This window comes from Staurois parvus, unplaced genomic scaffold (assembly GCF_062004578.1).
Source record: "Staurois parvus isolate SC_StPar_1 unplaced genomic scaffold, SC_StPar_1.0 ptg000390l, whole genome shotgun sequence".
Taxonomy (NCBI): domain Eukaryota; kingdom Metazoa; phylum Chordata; class Amphibia; order Anura; family Ranidae; genus Staurois; species Staurois parvus.
The window spans coordinates 8,062,789-8,083,116 of NW_028318186.1; the positions used below are offsets into that span (position 1 = coordinate 8,062,789).

At 40.2% G+C, this 20,328-nt stretch overlaps 1 protein-coding gene across 3 annotated transcripts in view; it reads right to left on the reverse strand.

Moving 5' to 3' along the window:
- SUPT3H (SPT3 homolog, SAGA and STAGA complex component) overlaps nt 1-20,328 on the reverse strand; it is a 692,202-nt gene that overhangs the window by 192,744 nt on the left and 479,130 nt on the right. For all 3 annotated transcript variants that reach the window (XM_089686064.1, XM_089686066.1, XM_089686065.1), the window contains one exon: nt 14,476-14,615. In XM_089686064.1, coding sequence (XP_089542190.1) covers nt 14,476-14,615 — 140 coding nt within the window. The remainder of the gene's footprint in view (nt 1-14,475; nt 14,616-20,328) is intronic.

Here is a 20,328-nt window from a genome sequence, read left to right on the forward strand (position 1 = left end):
ATAGGATTTTAATATGTTTATTACATTTTTAATGAATAACTGACCTAAATGAAAAATATACACACACACACACCTTTGAAAAGATATTTGTCCCCACCCTGATTCAAAATCATGAATGAACTGCGATTAACCAAATTTTTTGGACAGATGAGTTACATTTCGCTTGCCACACCAAAGACTGATTACCGCCAGACCCGATGAATCAAGAAACCACTTAAATAGAAGCTATCTGACAAAGTGAAGCACGCTAACAGATGTAAAAAAGCAACATATCATGCTGAGACCTAAAGAAATTCAAGAACAGATGAATCGTCTGGAAAGGGTTATAAAGCCATTTTTAGGGTTTTGGGAATCCGGCGAGCCACGGTGAGGACCATTATCCACAAATGGAGAAAACTTGGAACAGTGATCAACCTTCCCAAGGATGGTTGGCCTACCAAAATTACTCCAAGGGTAAGACAACAACTCATCCAGGAGGTCATAAAAGAACCCAGAAAAACATCTAAAGAATTATAGGCCTCATTTGCCTAAGTTACTGGGCAAAAATGGCATCCATGGAAGAGTTCTAAGGCAAAAGCCACTGCTGACTAAAAAAGAACACAAAGGCTCATCTCACATTTGCCAAAAAAAACATATTGATTATCCCCAGGTCTTTGGGGCTAATATTGTTTGGACTGATGAGACAAAAGTTGAATTTTTTGGAAGGTGTGTGTCCTGTTACATCTGGCGTAAAACAAACACAGCATTTAATAAAAAGAACATCGTACCAACATCAAACCAATGTCAAACATGGTAGTGGAAGTGTAATGGTCTGGGGCTGCTTTGCCTGGAGGACTTGCCATAATTATTAGAACCATGAATTTTGCGCTCTACCAGAAAATCCTGAAGGAGAATGTCCGGCCATCAGTTCGTGACCTCAAGCTCAAAAGCAAGGGGTTTAGAGAACAATTACTTTTTCACATAGGGCCAGGCAGGTTTGGATAGCTTTTTCATTTAAATATACAGAAAAAAAAGGAAAGGGGCAAACACTTTTTTTTACAGAAATGTATGTATGTGTGTATATATATATACATATATATATATATATATATATATAAAAAAAATATATATATATATATATATATATATATATATATATATATATATACAAACATAAACACACACATACATACATATATGCATTTCTGTAAAAAAAAAGTGTTTGCCCCCTTCCTGTTATTTATGTTGAGCACACACAGTGCTCAGCATAAATAAGTACACCCGTTTTGAAAAGTAAGATTTTAATTAATATCTCAATTAACAATTTCCATAATTTTAACAAAACTGAGTTTTACAGAACATTTGTTTAGCTCATTACATGAAAGTAAGGTTAATAATATAACATAGATTACAAAATCTTCAGTTTTGCTCAAATTAGTTGATGCAAAAATGAATACACACCACAACAAAAACTGCTATATCTAGTAATTTTTATAACCTCCATGATTTTTAAGGACAGCACCAAGTCTTCTAGGCATGGAATGAACAAGTTGGTGACATATTGCAGCATCTTCCATTATCAAGAACGACCTCTTTCAGAGCCTGGATGCTGGATGGAGGGTGATGCTGAACTTGTCTCTTCAGAATTCCCCATAGGTGGTCGACTGGGTTCAGATCAGGAGACATACTTGGCCACTGAATCACTTTCACCCTGTTTTTCTTCAGAAATGCAACAGTGGCCTTACGTGTGTGTTTTGGATCATTGTCATGTTGGAAAAGTGCACGATGACCAAAGGCACAGAGTGATGGTAGCATCTTCTCTTTCAATATACAGCAGTATATCTGTGAATTCATGATATAAACAATTAAATGCAGTTCCTGACACCAGCAGCATTCATGCAGCCCCACAGAAGGACACTGCCACTACCATGTTTCACTGTAGGTACCATGCATTTTTCTTTGTACTCCTCACCTTTGTGATCCAAACAGTTTTGAAGCCATCAGTTCCTAAAACATTTATCTTGGTCTCATCGCTCCAGAGTACAGAGTCCCAGTAGTCATCGTCTTTTTCAGCATAAGCCCAAATTCTAGGCAGGCTTTTTGTGCATGGGCTTTAGGAGAGGCTTCCTTCGTGGACAACACCCATGCATTCCTCTGCAGTGTACTCCTTACTGTGTCACGGGAAACAATCGCCCCCAGTTTGGCATTCTTCTTCTTTAGCTAAGTGCAGTGAACTTGCATGGTGATTTTCTTCAACCTTTCTCATCAGAAGACGCTCCTGTTGAGGTGTTAACATCCCTGGATGGCCTGGACATCTCTGTGAGATTTATTTATTTCAGGTACTTATATAGCGCCGTCCATTTACACAGTGCTTTGCATCCCACGCTTTTCATTGCACTTCGTGATGTAAGGCTTGGATGCAGCTACTTGGCCATAGAAACCTATTCCATGAAGCTCTCTGCGCACTGTTGTGCTAATCTGAAGGCCACATGAAGTTTGGAGGTCTTTAGCTATTGACTCTGCAGACAGTTGGCGACTTCTGGGCACTGTGCGCTTCAGCATGCGCTGACTCTGCTCTGTCATTTTACGTGGCCTACCACTTTGTGGCTGAGTTGCTGTTGTTACCATTAGCTTCCACTTTGTTCTAATACAACTAACAATTGACCATGGAATATTTAGTAGCAAGGAAATTTCACAGATGGACTGCACATGTGGCAACCTATAAAAGGTACCACACTTGCATTCACTGAACTCCTGAGAGCAACCCATTCTTTCACAAATGTTTGTAAAAGCAGTCTGCATGCCTAGGTGCTTGATTTAATACACCTGTAGCCAAGGAGGTGATTGGAACACCTGAATCCAATAATTTGTAGGGGTGTCCCAGTACATTTGGCAATATAGTGTATACACATACACACACCCACCCCGATCAGCCATAGCTTTATGACCACCCACCTAGCAATGAGTAGGTCAAAACAGCCCCTTCTGCCACCAAAACAATCCTGACTTGTTGAGGAATGACTGCTATTAGTCTCAGACATTCTTCAAAGAACTCAGTCAGGTTATAGCCAGGATATAGTTAGTTTTTACGGACAGTATACGGACAAGAATAGTATCAGCTGTTTGGTGAAGGGCCAACGTGGTTCCAAAATTTAGAAAAAGGCCAGGATATATTCCAGGAAACTACAGACCAGTCAGTCTAACATCAATAGTATGTAAAATTTTGGAAGGGATGATAAGAGACCATATCCAAAAATTTGCTGATGAAAACCAAATTATTAGTAGTAATCAGCATGGATTTACGAAAGGTTGTTCTTGCCAAACCAATCTACTAACATTCTACGAGGAAGTGAGTTACCATCTACAGTAGCTAAAGGGAGGCCAGTGGATGTGGTATATCTGGATTTTGCAAAAGCATTCGATACAGTTCCCCATAACTGCTTAATTTACAAACTGAGGTCCGTAGGCATGGACCAAGGAGTTGGTACATGGATTGAAATCTGGCTAGAGGGGCGTGTCTAGAGGGTGGTCATAAATAGCTTATACTCAGACAGGTCCAGTGGGGTACCACAGGGCTCTGTACTGGCACCAGTTCTGTTTAATTTATTCATAAATTGTATAGAAGTTGGTATAAAAAGCTTAAGTTCAGTGTTTCCTGATGATAAAAAAAAATGCTCAGTAGGGCAATAAATTCACAACAGGATACAGAAACTTTACAAGAAGACCTCAATAAAATAAAGGGGTGAGCAGATACATGGAAAATGAGGTTTAATGTTAAAAAATGTAAAGTAATGCACTTAAGGGCTAAAAATATGAATGCAAATTACATGTTAGGGGGAGAACCTCTGGGTGAATCCAGGATGGAAAAAGATCTGGGGGTCCTAGTAGATGACAGACCCCAGAGATAAAACTATAATCCTGCCACTTTATAAAACTTTGGTTCGGCCACATCTGGAGTATGTTATCCAGTTCTCGTCACCAGTTCTCGGGAAGGATGTGTTGGAACTGTAGAGAGTCCAAAAAAGGGCAACAAAACTAATAAAGGGACTGGAGGACCTCAGTTAAGAGGGACGACTACAAGCACTAAACTTAATCCCCCTGGAAAAGAGACACTTAAGAGGAGATATGATAGCCATATATAAATATGTTAATGGTGATTCTAGCAAAGAAAATAAATGATTCAGTCACAGGGGGTATAGGAAGACACGGCCATTCAATTAAATTGGAGTAGTGGTTTAACCTTAAAGGAGACAGATCAAACTTCGCAAATTCCCGGTACCTCTATCATACAAAGCTGCAAATAGTAAAGAGGATATCCTCTCTTCTAAAACCTTGTTAAATAAAAAATATATTGCGCTTTGTATAATAATACAAACTTCATATGTCAAACATATTCACTATGAAGTCCCTCATACCTATGAAAAGCGATGAAATCAGTGAACAATAAATCAAATAAATAATGACATATAACAAGAAATTCACTTATCATACACACTCACTATGAAATCATATATACCCAAAAAAATGTGGTGAAATCAGCAAAAATCAAACAAACAGTGACGTACGGTCCATACAAATACGCAATGCAGTCCGTATGGATATAAAGCTCCACGACCAATAGTGTAGCCGTATTTCAATACTGTGAATGTAATATTGATATCGTAGATTCTAGCAGAAGATTATTACTTTTAAAAATCTGCATTTTTACATAATCTCCTGCACTGGACTCTATGTTCGTTAATTGGGCTCTTTCCAGCACCAGCTGTAAGCACAGTTATGCAGTCTTTCCTAATGCACACTTACACAATGCCCAGGCATGATGGCCCTTGAAAAAAATCTGAAAGCACAAAATGTGTCAGGTACAACCTCTTTCACTGTATACTCATACTGGTTTTTAGTTGAGATTAATGTAATAAAAACTAACCCTGTTTGCTGTGTTTCTTCTATGTGACATTGGCAGCCTGGAGGCCAACACAATAGCCTGGGGGTATTGGGGGTGTGGAGGAACCGCTTGTGGACAGAACATGTTGGCATTCATGGTTACTTCAATGAATTGTAGCTCCCCAGTGCCGGCAGCACTCATGCAGCCCCAGACCATGACACTCCCACCACCATGCTTGACTGTAGGCAAGACACAATTGTCTTTGTACTCTTCACCTGGTTGCCGCCACACCCGCTTGACACCATCTGAACCAAATAAGTTTATCTTGGTCTCATCAGACCACAGGACATGGGTCCAGTAATCCATGTCCTTAGTCTGCTTGTCTTCAGCAAACTGTTTGCGGGCTTTCTTGTGCATCATCTTTAGAAAAAGCTTCCTTCTGGAATGACAGCCATGCAGACCAATTAGATGCAGTGTTTGGCGTATGGTCTGAGCACTGACAAGCTGACCCCCCCCACCCCTTCAACCTCTGCAGCAATGCTGGCAGCACTCATACGTCTATTTGCCAAAGACAACCTCTGGATATGACGCGGAGCACGTGCACTTGACTTCTTTGGTCGACCATGGTGAGGCCTGTTCTGAGTGGAATCTGTCCTGTTAAACCGCTGTATGGTCTTTGCCATCATGCTGCAGCTCAGTTTCAGGATCTTGGCAATCTTCTTATAGCCTAGGCCATCTTTATGTAGAACAACAATTCTTTTTTTCATTTCCTCAGAGAGTTCTTTGCCATGAGGTGCCATGTTGAACTTCCAGAGACCAGTATGAAAGAATGAGAGCAATAACACCAAATTTAACACACCTGCTCCCCATTCACACCTGAGACCTTGTAACACTAGCGAGTCACATGACATCGGGGAGGGAAAATGGCTAATTGGGCCCAATTTGGACATTTTCACTTAAGAATGTACTCACTATTGTTGCCAGCGGTTTAGACATTAATGGCTGTGTGTTGAGTTATTTTGAGGGGACAACAAATTTACTCTGTTATACAAGCTGTACACTCACTACTTTACATTGTAGCAAAGTGTCATTTCTTCAGTGTTGTCACATGAAAAGATATAATAAAATATTTACAAAAATGCGAGGGGTGTACTCACATCTGTGAGATACTGTATATGCAGTCAACTGACATGAATTTTCTAATCTAGCACATATGAAGTTGGTAAAATCCAAGTGCCCCACAAACACCTCAATGGGCAATACTCTTTTTGGCAAAGTACTGTATCACCGTAGATAATAAAAACACTAGTAGCGTGACACTGCTCTGAATCACCAAGATTACATAAGAAAACTGTTACGTAGCTAACGGACAATGTGAACATGAAATGAATGCAAGCCCAGAGGTGGCCTCAATGCAGTGGTGAGCAATCACAATGATTTAATTGCAGAAAAAAACCCTTCTACATGGCTACAGTACAACTCTTTGTAAGTGAAACCACACCACAACAAAAACATATCCTGTTTAAGCTGTGCTGACGTCAGACGTGTGTTTACTGTCTGTGCTGGACAGAGTGCCACGGTTTCTGGCCTTGAGCAACGTGGAACAAAAAGTATCTACGTTCATCCAAAACCAAGATTACCGCACACTTTTAGGGTAATTGATATATAAATGAAAAGTTACGGTAATGATCTGAGTGTATATCTGGGCTGTGAAATGTTTTATGGACAGTCTTCCTCGCTCAGATTAGATACATACTCTACATATAGAGAGCATTACCCTGTATTTTTAATGGATTTACCATTTTTACCAACATAATAAACATTATTTTTACTGAGAACATAGCACTATTCAAATCTGTTCCTGCTCCAGGGAATCTTATAATCTAATTACAGTTCTACAATCATACAATTAGAATTTTCCAGTACATGTTCATCATGTTCAACCTACAAGATCGCAAACCAATGTGTTTCATCCCAAGGAAGGCAAAACGAAATCCACCAAACAACTGTGGCCAATCCTGTGTCTCAGGAGACAAAAGGATTTTGTCAAAATGATATCTTTAGTTAGCCACTAAAAGATATTTAAAAAAATTACGATTATTAAAGAAAAAATAATAATAAAAATGAAAAGCTTTCAGAACACTAGGTCCATTTTGAAGGTGCACTGACAGATCTGTTCCATCATTAATACTTGAACCTAGCGTTTCAAAATCTGGTATTTTTTTAATCTTCAGATAGTCGCTTAAAAGGAATCACTTTGACAATACTTTCTTTTTACTGTGTATGCATTCCCATCTAACACAGTGTATCACTTTTTTTGCTTCCCCTTTAAAGAAAATATATTTTAAGACTCAATAAGGCAATCCGACTACATTCCTAAATTAATATACACTGCTCAAAAAAATTAAAGGAACACTTTGAAAACACATCAGGTCTCAAAGGGGGAAAAATATTATGCTGGATATCTATACTGATATGGACTGAGTAATGTGTTAGGAACATAAGGATGCCCCATTGTTTGATGGAAATGAAAATGATCAACCTACAGAGGACTGAATTCAAAGACACCCTGAAAATCAAAGTGAAAAAATTATGCAGCAGTCTAGTCCATTTTGCTTTTAATTGCAGCAATTCAAAATGGTACTCGGTAGTTTGTCTGGCTCCCACGTGCTTGTATGCATGTCTGACAATGTTGGGGCATGATCCTAATGAGATGACTGATGATGTCCTGGGGTATTTCCTTCCAGATCTGTACCAGGGCATCACTGAGCTCCTGGACAGTCTGAGGTGCAACCTGGCGTCGTCGGATGGACTGAAGCATGATATCCCAGAAGTGTTCTATTGGATTTAGGTCAGACAAGCATGGGGGCCATTCAATGGAATCAATTCCTTCATCCTCCAGGAAATGCCTGCATATTCTCACATGAGGCCGGGCATTGTCGTGCACCAGGAGGAACCCACTGCACCAGCGTAGGGTCTGACAATGGGTCCAAGGATTTCATCCTGATACCTAATGGCAGTAAGAGTGCCATTGTCTAGCCTGTAGAGGTCTGTGCGTCCCTCCATGGAAATGCCTCCCCAGACCATCACTGACCCACCACTAAAATGGTCATGCTGAATGAGGTTACAGGCAGCATAACGTTCTCCACGGCTTCTCCAGACCCTTTCACATCTGTCACATGTGCTCAGGGTGAACCTGCTCTCATCTGTGAAAAGCACAGGGTGCCAGTGGCAGACCTGCCAATTCTGGTATTCAATGGCAAATGCCACTTAAGCTCTAGAGGATCTCGGGCCCTCAGGCCACCCTCATGAAGTCTGTTTCTGAATGTTTGGTCAGAGACATTCACACCAGTGGCCTGCTGGAGGTCCTTTTGTAGGGCTCTGGCAGTGCTCATCCTGTTTCTCGTTGCACAAAAAAGCAGATACCAGTCCTGCTGATGGGTTAAGGACCTTCTATGGCCCTGTCCAGCTCTCCTAGCAGACACAGCAAACTTTCTGGCAATGGCACGTATTGATGTGCTGTCCTGCAGGAGTTGGACTGTCTGTGCAACCTCTGTAGGGTCCAGTTATCGCCTCATGCTACCAGTAGTGACACTGACCCTAGCCAAATGCAAAACTAGTGAAAAACAGTCAGAAAGATAAGTAATGCAGGCCATAGATGGGGAGAAAAACGGCAGATTTTTCTTTTAAAAAACGAAAATTCGGTCGTTCAAGCGGCCGACGTTACCATCAATGGTAAAAAAAATCGGACGATTTTCATCCCTTCTACAGCCGGCAAAAAGTGTCCCTGCAGAGAGCTCCGCTATTTCTGACAGTTCTCTGACAGTTCCTTCACATTTACAGCGGTTGAAACATTGTATCTATTTGTTTCCATTTAGGATACAGATGTTTTTATTCGGAAACAAATAGATACATTGTTGCAACCGCTGTAAATGTCAAAGAACTGTCAGAGAACTGTCAGAAATAGCGGAGCTCTCTGCAGGGACACTTTTTGCTGGACTGGAATTCTTCTTATTTTCATCCTACTTCTTCATCCTCATCCTCTTCTTCATCCTCATCCTCTTCTTCTTCCTCATTCTCTTCTTCTTCTTCTTCCTCATTCTCTTCTTCTTCCTCATTCTCTTCTTCTTCCTCATTCTCTTCTTCTTCCTCATTCTCTTCTTCTTCTTCTTCTTCTTCCTCATTCTCTTCTTCTTCTTCTTCTTCTTCATCCTCATCTTCATCATCCCCATTTTCTTCTTCATCCCCATCCTCGTCTTCATCCCCATCCTCGTCTTCATCCTCATCCTCCTCTTCTTCATCCTCATCCTCTTCTTCATCCTCATCTTCATCCTCATCTTCATCCTCGTCCTCGTCTTCTTCTTCTTCATCCTCGTCCTCTTCTTCTTCATCCTCGTCTTCTTCTTCTTCATCCTCGTCTTCTTCTTCCTCGTCCTCGTCTTCTTCTTCCTCGTCCTCGTCTTCTTCTTCCTCGTCCTCGTCTTCTTCTTCCTCATCCTCGTCTTCTTCTTCCTCATCCTCGTCTTCTTCATCCTCGTCTTCTTCTTCTTCCTCATCCTCGTCTTCTTCATCCTCTTCTTCTTCTTCATCCTCTTCTTCTTCACCCTCATCCTCTTCTTCTTCATCCTCATCCTCTTCATCCTCATCCTCTTCTTCTTCATCCTCATCCTCTTCTTCTTCATCCTCATCCTCTTCTTCTTCCTCATCCTCTTCTTCTTCCTCATCCTCATCCTCTTCTTCTTCTTCATCCTCTTCTTCTTCCTCTTCTTCTTCATCCTCTTCCTCTTCTTCTTTTTCTTCTTTTTGTCTTCCTCTTGCAGGTCATGCGCAGATTTTTTATCGGCAAAAAATCGGCCGATTTGCCCACTAATTGCCGCGAAAATCGGCCGATCGGCAAAATCGGCCGATTTTTTTCCAGCTTTACAGAAAAAAAAAAACGGCCAAAATACTGAAAAACGGCCGACCAAATAGCCAACTAACGATCCGAAAATCGGCCGATTTTATTTTCGGCCGAAAAATCGGCCGATTTTCGACCCATCTATGGCCTGCATAAGGGAAAAAATGTCAGTGGCCTCCACCTGTAAACCCATTCCTGTTTTGGGCGTCGTCTCATTGTTGCCCATCTAGTGCACCTGTTGTTAATTTCATGAACACCAAAGCAGCTGAAACTGATTAACAACCCCCTTTGCTACTTGACTGACCAGATCAATATCCCAGACGTTTAACCTTTTCCCGGCTGGTGCATGCCAATAAACGGCCGGATGGGAGTGCTGCCGATGCAGGGGAGAACATTTCTAAACGTCCCCCCGCATTCATTGCCTGTGCGCGCTCCCTGGGAGCGTGCAGCGCCATGATCTGTGCCCGCCGGACACAGCGTAACACAGATTGCTGTATGGTACCTCTGTGTGAGGTCCCAATTCATGTGATCACTGATTGGCCAATCAGTGATCACATGAACAGTAGTAAACAAAATGTCACTTCCTGACATCATTGTTTACTACTTGTGAAATCTGTGAATGATCACAGAGGTCACATGGTAGAAGGCTATTCACAACAGCCTTGTACTATGTGTCAAGCTGTGACCAATCACAGCTCTCACAGTATTTCTCAATGGCTGAAGGAATGCAGCCAGAGAGAAAGAGAAATTATTGCTTTCACAGCCTTTATGGATGTAAAAGCAATCAGTGTAAAAAGAAAAAAAAAATATCTTCACCCCCCACAAGTAGTACAGTTTCACTATGGTGACACTGCACTGCTAGGGTGACAGTATGTGAAAAAAAAAAAAATTTATAAACTAATTTGAGGTTTTTTTTTTTTTTTTTACCAAAAAGATAGCTGGATACATTTTGGCAAAGATTTATGAAGAAAGATTATTTATTTGCAAAATTGTACAAGAAAAATACTATTTTTCAAAATGTTGGTCTTTTTCATTTATATAACAAAAAAATAAAAATCCCAATGGAAAATAAATACCTCCAAAAGAATGTTTTATCTGCCGAAAAAAAAAAAGAGAAAAATTTCATATGGGTACAGTGTTGCACGACAGCGCAATTGGCATTCAAAGTGTGATAGCGCTGAAAGCTGAAAATTGGCCTGGACAGGAAGGGGGTGAAAGTGGTTAGTTGACTTGATGCTATACTGTGATTAAAAAGTGTTGCTTTAATTTTTTTGAGCAGTGCACTATTTTGTGTTATTACAACTTTTGATACAATTACCTTTTTTTCTAAAAAGTGACCATTATTTTTTAAATTCTGCACTAATTCAGATATTGTTACCTTAGACACTAAAGCAGATTAACCCCTATAAACATACATAGACCATTTCATTAAATATGAAACGGAACCCCTTTCATTATGACAATACAATATCTGTACTTCATCCATATGCACCTGCAAAACCCTTGTCCTTTCTTCATCACTTAAAAACGTTAATTTGCTAAATGTTGATATTGACATTAGATATAATAAAACATATTATTTAACCATGGGATATACCAACATATAGTATAGAATGTCAATCAGAGGTAAAGGTCACCTTTTCCTGAAACTAACCAAGCAGTCTTTCAAAACTTTTATTACAAATGAGACAACCCATAACGATCAATATATTAGTTGCTTTCTTTTGTGCCTTTTTCAAATCTCCAATATCCTTTATTACCACATATTCAAGATGTAAACTTTGAGTTTTTAGCTGTCACCTTGCATTGCGTGGTGTTGCTTAACCAAATGTATTTTTAGGTTTGGATGGAGTATATACCTGTTGAAACTTTTGCTTTGATAGTTCTCTGTGTCCCTGTTGGGGGCGTCACCTAGTCTATTAGCCATGGTGACACCTGTCAGTAGGAAAGAAAGTGATGAGAATTACAAAAGTTTACAGCTGTCACCAGACCAAAAGGTTAGGGGAGTTGACTTCAAATGGGACACAACTGTGGCCAATCCTGTCTCTCAGGAGACAAAAAAGGTTTTGGTAAAATTATTATTATCATACAGAATTTATATAGCGCCAACAGGCTGCACAGCGCTTTTAGTAGCTAACTAAAGATAATAAATAATGCAAGCTTTCGGAACACTGGGTCCCTTTTGCAGATGCCCTGACAGATCTGTTTCATCAACAGATTAGGGAGCTGACTTTGAATAGGACATAGGTTCCAAAAACTATTATCTAAATTTCCTCACACTTCCTGAGAAACTAAAAAAAAAAGTGTTTGGGGTTTAGATACACTTTACCTGCATTCCCAAGCCCTTCTAAAGCATTGTTTTTATCAACTGTAAGGATGCCTCTACCATGGCCGAGGTGCGCAGCCCTATTATATTTTAGGAATAATTACATTTTGTCATTTAACAACCCACAAAGAACATTGATAGTAGAAACAAACAAAAAAGAAACAAAGTAAAGAGCCCTGTATAGCATAGTATTTTTCGCTCAATGTATCAAACGAGATGAGTGAAAAGTACAAGCATATGGGTAATTACATCTGGCAGGTTGCATTAAACCAGGGGTGTCCAAACTTTTTTCAAAGAGGGCCAGATTGGATGAAGTGAACATGGTGGAGGGCCGAACATTTTTCAGAACATTCTTTGAACCATTACAATTAAATGCAAATAAATTATTTTATGCCAAGTTAATTGCAAACGACATACTTTTCATTTCATAACATTAGGATCAACTGACAGCTGAGTTTTCACAATGTATTGAAAATAAATTAAAAAAAAACTTACCTGCACTAATGTGAAGAGTGAAAAAGGTAGCTGGAGCTGAAGTCTCTGCTCGGCAGCCGGGAGGGGAAGAGAAACACACTTCACGCTGGAAGCCCGACCCTGACGTCACCGCCCTCTGTCGCTCCCAGCGCGGCGCAGTCACGCATGCGCACTGCTCTCAAGCAGAAGACTGTCTGCCACAGAAGGGAGGGCCGTGCGACAGCCGCATTTACACAGACCAGGGAGAACGCGCCGCAGTCAGGCATGCGCACTGCCCTTTGCTCTCAAGCAGAAGACTGCCTGCCATAGAAGGGAGGGCCGTGGGAGGGCCACATTACACAGAGCAGGGAGGGCTGTTGGAGGGCCGTATTAAACCGACCCCCGGGCCGTAAATGGCCCGCGGGCCGGACTTTGGACATGCCTGCATTAAACCATTCAAGTGATAATGCAATAGGAACAATGCTTGTGGAGAATACTTTTGTCTTTACACAGGTTCTTTGATAAGGTTGTGGTGGCACCTGATGCTCAGGATGGGTGGCATCCTTCTTTTTTCAGTAGGAGGCATCAGTGTGGTGGAAGTAGTTCAGGTGTGAAAAAAACCTGTTTATTCCAGTGGCACCCAGAACTGGAAGTGATGACAATGGCCAAGCCTCAATGCAATTCTCAGAATAGCGTCATCGTCACTTCCGGTCTCTGTCCACGTCACTTTCGGTGAACCAGTTCTGGTCTGTGGACCGCATGCCAGTTCAGGGATTGTGAGTGGCGATGCATGGTGTTTGATCCTACCCTACACTTTGTGTGTTAATGCCAATCAGGCACAACAAAATGTGAGCGCAATCTGTTTTTACTGACTTTGCGATTTTAACCAAATAAATATACTACACTATGGAGTTTTATCTCTCTGAGTGTACAGTATGTGTGTCATTCCCATATATGATAGATTACTCATTAGAAGATTGTGATGTTACCTGTTCCATTTCCTCTTCTTGCTGATGCTCTCAATTGAGAGGTGTGATAGGCTCACTGGCTACAAAGATCTGGTAAGTTACAGTATTAATCTTATCACACGTTAATGGTTGAACTGGATGGACTTTTGTCTTTTTCAGCCAGATTAACTAAGTAACGTGGTGGATCACTGGATTTGGTTTATGGCATGAACACTTACCATTGGCTTCTGTGAACATGGTGTATGGGTTCTCTGCGGATTTGTTGCATTGACACTTTATTAATTTATTAATTATCTGGATTAGATATCTCATATAGATATTTTATGATTATCTGGACTGTACAATTATGTACTGATGGTTTTTCACAGACTTTATTGACATTTTTCTATTTAAAAGGTTGTTGGTATCATTTATTTCAGAAGTAGCGCCTACAGTACCTTTAATTATTATTATTATTATACAGGATTTATATAGCGCCAACAGTTTGCTCAGCGCTTTACAATAATTATGTTTTTTTCATATATATAGTATTTTTTTTACACTGAAGGGGCAGCTACACTTGATCATTATATAGATATTAGGTTGGCGGCTCTTTCACAAATATTTTTCAGAAAAAAAAAACATATTCACAGATGTATACTGTTCAAACTATCTGCAGTCTGTTTACCACCTGGCCATTTAAGAACAGGCCGAAATAGGAGACAATTGAGGACTCTGGCTAATGGTGGTTTATGATACTGCTGCATTTCTTCCTACCTGACCATTTCTTTTACTGACTTGAGAATTCTGGAGAAAATTAGGGTGACGTGGTGTTCAGTATTACTCCCCCATTCTCTCCACACAGTGTGAAGTACATCAGATCTCACTATTTTCCCAGCGCTGACCCATATTTTCCAAACTCACCATGTCCTACTTGAAGGGTACACATCCAAAACTTTAGGGAATCAACAAGTTAGAAAATTAAGTGTACCTCCATACGTTCCTGTTTAACTTCATCGATGTCATCATCTTCCATTAGTGCTAGCAGCTCACCAGTCTGATCAATGGAGTTTAGGAAATCCTGGGCTAGCTTCTGACGTTTATTTGCATTACTGTTGGCAGCCAGCTTCTCTGTACACAAGAGGGAAGCAGAAAAATATGAACAATGCTATATCTGTGTTGGCATTATGACACACTGAAGATACTGCAAAATCTATCAAGGAAAATAGAAGTGCATGATGGAAGGAAAACTAGATATAGGAAAACTGGTAAAGCAAGTGGATAGGTCAATTTGAGAATCTGTGATCTGCCAATAATGAAAATGTTCTTATGTCACTGAATGACAGTTCCTTAAACCTTGGACCTCTATATCAATCATCCTTAAAGTGAACTTGATGCTGCTTAAAAAAAAAATCTAAATTTGATATGACAATTCCAAGGACACCCAAAATAATGACAGTCGGATAGGCAGTCAGCTATCACCTCCTGTGGTCACCAGCTACACCTGCCTGTTGAGTTTTGTTACTTGGCTGTCACTGTGATAGGTAGCCTCTGTAAAAAATGGTAATGCTCAACAGAAAGGACAGGATAGGCGGAGCTATGTGCAACTTATGCCGGCTAGAAACTATGCCATTTTAATGCAATTCGATGTCTTTCAGTCGGGTTTAAAACTCACTAATTTCTTTGTTTATGGATGAAAGTCAATCAAAACCATGTTTATGTTACATATAAATGCATTTTTAACTGCTTTCTGTCCGCCCTATAGCAGAAATACTGCTACAGGATGGCACGGGTGCGCAAAATCACGCATATTCTGCTATTCGCGGTCGCAGCTGTCAATCACCAGGCCCTGGCCGGTAATTACTCGCCCGTGATTTCTGACAATTACCGATGGGGAGGAGGACTGTTTTGTTTACTAACAGTCCTCCTACCTGTCAGCTTGGGCACACTGCTCTGGATGGCTGTGCAAATCACAGTCATCCAGAGCAGTGTGATTACAGTGAAACTCCCCCCCCCGCCCCCTAGTAAAACACTCCCAGCACACAGTTAACCTTTTGATCTCCCCTCATGTTAACCCATTCCTGCCCAGTGCCATTACCACAGTGTCCGTGCTTTTTTTTTTTTAGCACTGATCACTGTATCGGTGTCACTGGGGATATCAGTGACACCAAGTCAGTTCCCCCCAGTATCAGAATGTCTGCCACAGTCCCACTATAAGTCGCTGATTACTGCTATTACTAGTAAAAATAAAAAAATCCCAGTATATATACCGCTATTTGTAAACGCTATAACTTTCACGTAAACCAATTAATTTACACGTATTGAGATTTTGTTTTAGCAAAGACATGCCGCAGAATACATTTTGGTGTAAATTTATGGCGAAATGTGACTTTTAAAAATGTTTTTACTGGACATGTTTAATAGCAAAAAAGTCAAAAATATTGTTTTTTTTCTCAAAATTGTCATTTTTTTATAGCACAAAAAATAAAAAAAAACAGCACAGGCGATCAAATACTACCAAAAGAAAGCTCAATTCGTGGGGAAAAAAGGATGTAAATTTAATTTGGGTGCAGTGTTGCATGACCGCGCAATTGTCAGTTAAAGTAATGCAGTGCTGGAACGCAAAAAATGGCCTGGTCAGGAAGGGGGGGGGGGGGGAAATCCTCAGGAGGGCAAGTGGTTAAACAACTTCCATCCCAGGTTTTATTATTTGGGAATTTGAAATCTGGACGTGTTTATGGTTGTAAGCTAATGAAAGCAACAGAATTGGCAAAGTGAAGGCCAAATGCATAACTGTGGTTTATTTACTGGGCACCTTCATAGAGGCATGCACGAGCACCCCTACTGTGGCATGCATAATGCATGCTTATTCTTTAGCCATGAAGATCATTTTTAGCACTCTTGTTGGGATATAGATAGATATTTTTATTGGGAAATTTATGGATTCCTATAGTGGCCAATCAACTATCATGATTAAAGGATAAGCATTTCTTAATGCCTTGTCTCAGTTAAAAGTGACTCTGTTACCATAGAGTCACTTATAAAAGAAGACTGGCCATATAAAATATGTCCATCTATGCTTACTTTTCAGGCAGGCTGTGTCTTGAAACACTGCCTCTTCACTGTTCCCTCGCCACTGCAGGTAGTTCACGCTTCTAGGTATGTGAACACATGCTCCTCCCATCACATGCAAGGACTGCTCTTACATTTTCATATGTCAATACAGGATAAACAAACCAGATGAAGGAACCATTATAGAAGAACAAGTCGTCTACCCACTCAGAAGGGTCAATTACCTGCAGTGGTTAGTAAACAGTGAAGCAGCGCCATTTCAAGACATCTACTGCTGTTTTAAGTATAGATGGGCATCTTTACAGGACTGGCCTTCTCCTATAAATGACCCTGTGGTGACAGTGTCACTTTAATAAAACTAGACAATCAAAACAAGTTTGCAAATATTGTATACATTTGTGACTATTCCCTTATCAGTTGACAGTTATCATCAAGGGCGTTTATAGCATAAATTTCCTTTTGCATATTTTAAAGTATATTGTAAAGTAACCTGCAAAATACAGGAAAATATAACCACAGACTGTAGCAATGAGCCATATTATACTTTTACAGAGTCTTTATAAAAATAAGTCTTATAGGGCTGAACATGCCTTTACCCCACATTACGACAGTGCTCACCAAACAATTGCATTGTAGAATGGGGGGTAGGAACACATTTGCTCAATATTTAGGGGTAATCAAGCATAACATTTGTGGCATTACCTTGCATTAAAGTGTATGTATTGCTAAAATATTTTAGAGCTTTGGACAGAGTGGTGAGTAAGAGCCTCCAACAGACTTTTATTGTCTGTGTGTCTGCTAGGTAGATTCACCCGTTCTAGTTATTTCTGTGACCATGCTCACAGCCTCTGAAGTGATGGGAAACATACAATTTTCCATCTGTCACCACAATAGGAGGTGAGGGGGAAAAGGTCTACTGTTCCAATGACAACCGTTCAAAGGGACATTTCATACGTAAGGGTTTCAGAGCCTGCTATGTTGTCATGCAAAAACTGGTGGACCTTAAAGCTGCTCTTGAACAGCTCCTCTCCGAAGGGGTCATAACCATGGTGCCATGGTCTCCATGAGGGAGAGAGCTTTCAGGGTTCCTATTCCAACCTGTTCACTGTTCCCTAAGTGAAAGGAGACATCCACCACAGACTAGATCTAAGAGATTCTCAACAGATTTGTTCGGATTCAAAAATTCTGTACCCACCCAATGTGTCCTTGCTTCCCTCCACCTGCGAAAATTTTTTGGCCTCCGTAGACATCAAAGATGCATACTGTACTTACACATCCCTATCTTTATTAGCATCAGTGGAAACTCCTTTTGTTTTGTAAAGATTTCCTTTGTCTTTATCATTGTGTCTCCAGGACAGGGAGTGAAGGGAAATCTCCCAAATGGAACAGCAAAAAAAAAAAAAAAAATATTTGGGGTTTTGGCTATAGATACACGTTCAACTACTGTCAGAGGTGTGCTTAAAGAGAGGATTTGGTTCTAAGGAATTATATCAGATAAAATTCAGTATCTCTTTAGATGCACATGCTTCTAAAAGCTTTTTCACAATTGGCTGACAAGGTCATAAAGTTCCATGCAAAACTGTTTTGAAAAATTTCTCTTTTCTGTGTTTAAGCTTCAGTACATATGTTTTCCACACTGACTGAAGGTATATGCTGTATTTAAATGAAAACAAAATGATGTTTATAAAGGGAGATTGTATGGTGGGTCTTCAACATTAGTATACAAAAAACAGGAGGCCAGCATTTATTTAGCTTGGAAAACCCCTTTTAAATCTAGATTACAAGCAATGGCAAAATACAGGGAGGAACAGGAGAATGTTAAGGACAACATGCGAACATTTGAAACAGAAATATGGAATGGTTGAAAAATAAAATGAGAACATTCCTTTCAAGATAGTCAAAACTGTGCGAATAACATATATTTAAAAACCTTCTAAGTTATGTTAATTACTGCATAATGTCTTCCAAAAATACGCTTCTCTTTCCTGAAAGTTATTATTTCAGGTGTTTTAAATCTGCACACAGACCGTAAGATGGAAAAGGGAATATGGCAAGGCCTGAAAAGCTACTGATGTTTCTCATCAGAGCTGCCATATAATAGTAGGTCCAGCAGAGGTGAAGATGTTATTAAAACGCACTTATCCAGCTCATGACATTCCAGATTCAAATTGTGCATAGAAACAGACAGAACATTACAGACTAAATAAAAGTGCTGTTACTGTTAAAAGGATACAGATCGACACATTCAGTACAGAAACTTGGACGTAAGTGGGCCCACTGGTTGGGTAGCTTTAGAAACTCTGGCTGCTAGAGGAACAACAAGCCCCAAAATATCCTTCAGCCAGTACATAAAGAGACGTGTCACCAACACATTACTCTTTTTCAGGTCCTTTAAACCTCAATTCTAGGCAAATGGTGAAATTAACCATTGAAAACATTCTATATATGGAAGAAGTTTTACCTGAAAAAGGATTTGTATTTCTGCTTATCCTGTCCTGACACTTTCACAACAAAACCAGATTGGTGACCTGACTTCTCTGTGCTGCATTCCATCATGTGATTGGACAGTGAAGAGACAGCATATTCCTTCTTTCAGAAAGTTTCTTATTATTTCATAAGCACCTCAACACAAAGTTTTGGCCCCTAGTATTGTTGCTCTCTAACCTCTTCTGATTGCTACTGTACAGAAGGTGACACCAAATTAAATATGTACTTAAAGTGGAAGTTTAGTCACACTCAAACTAAGGCTAAACCTACTCCCACCCCAATTCTAATCCTATTCTATCCAACTCTGTAAAGAAAAGATCTGTATACTTACCTATTCTGAAGCAGCCCCAGTCCAGTTGGTTCTATAATCTGCTTTCAGTGCCGGCTTCAGTGTAGAGGAAGGACAGCCAACAACGGTAGTCCCACAGTAAGCCTATGGGTGACATCATCTCCTAGGCATTTGCAGCCATTGTTGGTGATCTCTCCTATACACAGAAGCCCGCACTGGAGAGATCATGTGACCAGACCAGAGTGGCTTCAGAATAGGTAAGTATACAGATCTTTTGTTTACAGGGTAGACAGAATGGCTTAGATAGGGGGTAGGAGGTTTAGCCTTAATTAAGTGTTTGACTAAAATTCCACTTTAAATAGTTGCATGTAAAAATACATTTCACAGGAACACATAACTGTAGTAATAGGTGGTGTTTTTATTACTATATTAAGTTCAGCCTTCATTTTATTTATTATTTTATTTTGCATGAAAGGGCCTCAAAACATCTTCAGGGCATGTGTGGCAAAACAGAATGTTATTTTATAAGTAAACATAAAAAATATTTTATACAGTTAAACATGACTTGATGGTACCCCAGAGAGACTGCATAGAATCTATCCTGCCTGGGACCCTCACTGCTCTTGTTGTCAGGTACACCTAGGCTCCTATTGTCATATCTTCTAAGAGTGTCCTAAGGTCTCTGTCTTTTGGTCCAAAGCATTTGATTTGACTAACCTTAGACTTCAGTTGATTCCTAAGTCTCTGGAGTTGGCACTGTTGGGGATTCCTGATGACGCCCAGCAACCTCACCACACTTATTGATCTCCTATTTTATGCTAGGAAAGAAATTCTCTGTAAATGGGCCTCCACTGTTCTCTGTGCTGTGTCATCCTGGGAAGCCATGATTGATGCTGCTCTGCCCTTGTATGAGCTTACATATATTAACCGTGGCTGTCCGTGGAAGTATGACAAAGTCTGGCAGCCCTGGACTTCCCAGTAGGCAGTATTTATGTA